Raw genomic sequence first — 5221 nt, forward strand, 5'->3', positions numbered from 1 at the left:
AGTAGCAGCAAGCAGCAGCAGCATCAGCAGCCGTCGCGCTTATCAAAGGGCACGGCTAATGTTGAGCTAAACCGAATTTGAGTCGAGCTCGATGCTGTTTATTCTGCTCCCCCTTCTGAATCTGGGAATTGAGTGAGCGCGTGGCTGAGCCATTCAATTTGAGCAGCATCGCATCGAGAAGTTTATATAAATTCCATGGCATTGCATTTGCATATACTGCTAACGAGCTATAGCTCCTACAAATTCTACAAATAATATGGTATTATGATTCTGATATAATTTTATTTTTTGTTTTTTTTACATATATTATAAACCATATTTGAAGAATTTGTCGTTATATAACGAATGAGCAGTCTAAACGAGCTAGCATCTTGGTTAAATTCAGAAATAAGTCTTATGCCAAAACTATATCAAATTGGCACAATACGAAATAACAACTATATCGTATTTTTCAATTCATAATTTAGCAATAAGTTTGAAACGTCTTTTGTTACACGCTTTAAATTTTGACAATTTTTTTGTCCAACATTCTTTACATCTTTTGCAACACCTAACGGATTTAACAAATTGTTTTAGTTTTAGTTTCATTTTTATTGTTCAATTTGCATTTACATTTTTTGCAATTAGGATTTTAAATTCAATTCATACACAATCTTAAAATAATAATAAAAAAAAATGTTTTCACGTGCTCAAAAAAAAGGGGGTTTCGTGCTAAAAAAAAAAAGTTTAAATATGTTTCGTGCTCAAAAAAATTTGCTTAAAGATATGAAAAAAAATATCGCCTTAAACTAATGACAAACTTTGCGCTTAAAAATATTAAAAAAATTGGCTTAATCTTATGAAAAAAATTATCTTATAGCTATACAAAAAAAATTTTCTTACATCTATGAAAAAAATTGCCTTACAAACTATGAAAAAAAAAATTGTTTTTGTAGTTTTTCCTTTTTTGGTTTACAGCGGCCGCATACAAAGCATTCAATGAATAATAATTATTATAATACATAATACATATTATAATAATTATTATTGGTATTAGACTTTGACTAATTGTTACAATTCGTTGAACGAGTAATTAATACAAATTGCTTTGCTTTCCGTTTCCCTCAGTTCGTGCAGACGTATGAGCCCTGCACTGCGGCGCCCGACTTAAGCGTAAAAAAGATTATCAAGCTATTTTGCTTGCTATGTACGTAAACATACATATATATCACTTAGGGATAGATAAGGATCAAATCAAATACATAAGGAATTACATTGGATAAAATATAAATAATTTCAGTTGTCACTCAACGTCTTCAAGTGTGATGATCTTAACAGATCTGTGTAGATGAGTGAATGTGAATTTCTTGAGCTGCTGGTTAAACCAGCTAATCAACGTGAATAAAACAAGCATAAAATGTGTAAGATACGATTGTGCATTGAAAATAAGAGCTGAAATAAAATAAGATGAGATGAGGGGATGAGCGCTTAAGTCGATTGCAACCGACCAGAGAAATGGTTTGTCCTGTACCTGAATCGGATTTAGGTATCATAAATATATATACAAATAGTGGTATATATCGGTCCACAGGTACAGGACACACATACATGAAGAGACACGCACAGTTCTACCTACATACAAATATTTACAACATACACAACTAAACGAACATGATGGCAACTATAAAACGAGGACCATGTACAAATTGCGAGGCCGGTTAGCCCGTCTACTACACTGATTGCTTACAAATCCGAGAAGATACGCTCCAAAATGGCCTCATCCTTGTCACCGTCCATACTGCCGTCGCCAGCAGCAGCATTACCAGCGCTGACAAGCATATCGGCCGACTTTCTGAGCACATTGCGTTCCATATCTAACCTCTTGCGGAAGCTCTTGAATCTCTTCGCCGGGCGCTCCATTGTGGGTGATGGTGGTGGATCTGGCTCCGTTGTGGCTGTCGTTGGCTCCACCGTCGGCGGTGGCATTATATAAGCAAATTCAGGTATTGATGAGTTCCCATCATTGCTACGCAACGGTACGCGCTGAAAACCCAGCGTGGCCGGATCGACGGGCTCACTGCCATTGAATATGTTGAAACCTGCCGTGGAAGATCAAGAGAAATTATTCACTGAATGTTTGCAAAGGCCAAGGGAAACTATACTCAAGCCTCTAACATACCCTGGTATTGACCATTCTCGTTTTGCATGAGGACCAGCGGATGCTGCGATTGCTGTAGATTGTCAAGGGGCACTAATGTGAAGCCTGATTGCATGTCAGTTGATGCTGGAGTGGGTTCCTCAACGGGCTCCTCAGCGGGCTCCTCGGCTGGTGCCACCTCTGTTTCTATATCCATGTTAAAGTCCTCCTCATCACTCGTATCAGTTGCATCCTGATGTGGATTCTTGCAACCAATGCATTTGCAATCCACACACGATTTGCCCGCCACATAGCAAGTGCAGCGCGAATTGCGACAGGTCGCCTTACCAGGTGCCGAGGTGGTGCCACAGCGACAGATGTGTGACATGCGCGCATCCTTGGGCTTGGGCTTATGGACTATCGCTTTTGGCGTGGATGTGTGTGGCATGGTCGCCATTTTAGCGGTAGCTGCAGGAGTTTTTGCAACGACTGACGCAGACACAGGAAGTGCAGCTTTGGCAGCGGTTGCAATATGAGTTGCTGCAGCAGGCTTGGGAGCAGACCTGGCAACAGGCTTGGCAACAGGTTTGGCAGGAGGCTTCGGAACAGGCTTGGCAGCAGTCATCGGAGCAGGCTTCGGAGCAGCCTTGACAACAGTAGTCGCAACAGGCTTGGGAGCTGCTGGAACTATAACTTTTGTAGCTGGAGGTGCAGTGATTGGAGCCGGAACTGCAGCGATTGGAGCTGGAATTGCAGCTATTGGAGCAGGAACTGCAGCTATTGAAGCTGGAGCTGTAGCTATTGGAGCTGGAACTATAGCCATTGAAGGAGGAACTGCAGATATAGGAACTGCAGCTACTGGAACTGGAGCTAGAGACGCTGGAACTGCAGATACTTGAGCTGGAACGGCAGCCATTGGAACTGCAGCTACTGGAACTGGAGCTGTAGCTGGATCTGTAGCTATTGGAGCAGCTGCTACTGTCCTTATGGGTGATCCTGTTGCTGTTGGCGGCTTAACCTGAACCGACGAGATTATAGTGGGTTTCTTATTACGGAAATTTGTGAGCGTGCTCGTGGGCGCAACGGCTTTGGTGCTTGGCAACAGTTCCTCGTCCTCCACATGGTCGAGCAGCATTTGTGCACGACGCCGTTTTATGGAGCCACTGGCATTCACTGACTTAAAAGCAGTCGCCTTGGAGGTGCTGGCGACAATTGGCACATCTGGCTCAACTGTTTCCATAGGTTCAACTGTTGCGACTTCTGCGAGCTGCTCCTCTTGTGACAGTTGCTCTTGTTGTGATAGCTGATCCTGCTCTGATAGCTGCTCTTGATGTGATAGCTGCACTACCTGACCAATGGGGGCCATATGCACCTCGCCATTCGGCATTACATAGGTTGTATAGTTGGACGTGCTGTTGACATAATCCGCAGGTATCGTAAAAGCTCCCGATAGATCCACTTGATCCGACCACGGCGATTCGATGTAACCGGCTGGCAACATTGGTTCATCCGCGGGAACGAGCACTTGCTGGGGCTGGGGTGCGATGTGAGTGTGTGTCAACATTCGTGCTCCGGATGTCATCATGGGCAATGGATGAGCATACTGCGCCTGCTCCCCAGTTGCAGCTGCCTCCAGCTCAATGTCCGTAATGGACAACTGATTCGGCATATGCTGCTCGTACGGCAGCTCAGGAGTGGTGGCCGCTGTCGTTGGAGGCGTCTCCGCTGGCAACGATGACGGAGCATTTGCAAGAAACGGTAAATCCGGCTGGAGCAAAAATGTTTCAGACATATTCTCATAGTTGGCGCCCTCCTCTATGAACCACTGTGTCGATCTATTCGGGAGCCGAATCCGTGGCTTCCGCTCGACGTTGATTGAAGTCTTAATGTCCGGTCGCAGATGAAAGAACTCCGAATACAGCGCAGACTGCCGTAAATGCACACAGAGCGTTTTATAGCACAGCAACTGCAGAGCCATTGTTTTGTTCTCCTCGTAGGTGCGGAAATCTGAACAGTCCTTGCACTGCGGACAACTGGGCCACAGATTTTTACGTCCACGCATGCACAGCCGGCAAACATGGTGACCACAACGGCGTCCCTTCGGCTTGTAGGGATCATTGAGCAGCTTACAGCAGACGGCACACGACAGCAGCTGACGCAGTTCACCAATACCAGTATTGATCTCATGAATGCGACGGGTCGACAAGTTCGACGCGGACTTCAATGAGAGTAGCGTAATTTGTATATAAAGTCTTTGTGCCTCCATTGTGTAAATGGATGGACAATAGAAAAATGTGGATAAACGTTTAATGACAGTTCCCGTTAGTCGGATACTGCGCTGGGCGAGCTGCTGCGTTTGCCGCCTGCCTTGCCGTAGCTGCACCGCGCTTCCGTTAAAACATGTTATTTAATTTCATTAGCTGTACGTTTTCACCGGCTTTCATCGAATTTGTTGGCTGGCGTTCCTCTAGCAATAGATGTTGTTGTTGTTGTTGTTTTCACTTAGCGGCTAAATACTTAGAAATACTATTCACGTGCAAAAAAAAATCAAAAAAAAAAAAAAAAAAAAAAGATGGTTATGTATTCTAAAAGTTATTCAAGTCATTTTTAATTTTCACTTTGTTTTTATCAATTGAGGAGTAAAATTACCAAAGATAAATGGAACGCCGTGCCTGCGTTTTATATTCTTAGCAGTGCAATGTGACCGTTTCATGGCGACCGTCTCACTCATCGCTGTGAATAGCAGCCGAGCTGCCAACTTGATGAAAAAATACTGATACAGGGCAGGGATGCATAATATAATAATAATAATAATTGAATGTAAATTCAAAAACGACACAATGCGCCTGCAATACAAACATATATACAATATGTTTATTTAATAGTTCTAGCAAGAAATATGGAAACAAGATTAATCAGAAGTATTAGAAATACTGGAATTCAAAAGGGCTGCCTATACTTATAAATATTGTAGCTTAGAGTCGGAAATGTTCTTTTTTTTTTTTTTTTTTTAACAATATGCAGAAAATAAATTATCTTTTGGCTCTAAATAATAAAAATGTTATCCAAAAAGATTTTTCCATTTTATCAAAAGTTACACAAAAA

The 5221-nt window shown here is 42.6% G+C and overlaps 1 protein-coding gene across 3 annotated transcripts; it reads right to left on the minus strand.

The window, feature by feature from the left end:
* Window positions 1-1249: 1249 nt before the first annotated feature.
* Window positions 1250-4855, minus strand: LOC6576018 (E3 ubiquitin-protein ligase msl-2). 3 transcript variants are annotated; one of them, XM_015164922.3, is made up of 4 exons: window positions 4766-4855; window positions 2159-4642; window positions 1727-2078; window positions 1250-1431 (listed from the first exon to the last, which is right to left on the minus strand). In XM_015164922.3, exons 2-4 carry the CDS (start codon window positions 4380-4382, stop codon window positions 1368-1370), a joined length of 2640 nt encoding a protein of 879 aa, XP_015020408.2. In that variant the 5' UTR covers window positions 4383-4642; window positions 4766-4855; the 3' UTR covers window positions 1250-1367. The 3 variants fall into 3 exon arrangements, with proteins under 3 accessions (XP_015020408.2, XP_002002022.3, XP_032584796.2); XM_002001986.4 differs by having other exon boundaries at window positions 2159-4826; XM_032728905.2 differs by having other exon boundaries at window positions 1250-2078; window positions 2159-4826.
* Window positions 4856-5221: the final 366 nt, after the last annotated feature.

This window comes from Drosophila mojavensis, unplaced genomic scaffold (genome assembly GCF_018153725.1).
Source record: "Drosophila mojavensis isolate 15081-1352.22 unplaced genomic scaffold, ASM1815372v1 contig_36, whole genome shotgun sequence".
Lineage (NCBI taxonomy): Eukaryota > Metazoa > Arthropoda > Insecta > Diptera > Drosophilidae > Drosophila > Drosophila mojavensis.

What these genes read in the sequence shown, in the direction of transcription:
- LOC6576018 (XM_015164922.3), bottom strand. Translation starts at nt 4,382, where the DNA reads ATGGAGGCACAAAGACTTTATATACAAATTACGCTACTCTCATTGAAG. An exon ending in CGAGAATGGTCAATACCAGG is followed by an intron (nt 2,079 to 2,158) that starts GTATGTTAGAGG and finishes CTTCCACGGCAG; the next exon opens with GTTTCAACATATTCAATGGC. An exon ending in GAGCGTATCTTCTCGGATTT is followed by an intron (nt 1,432 to 1,726) that starts GTAAGCAATCAG and finishes ATTTTATTTCAG; the next exon opens with CTCTTATTTTCAATGCACAA.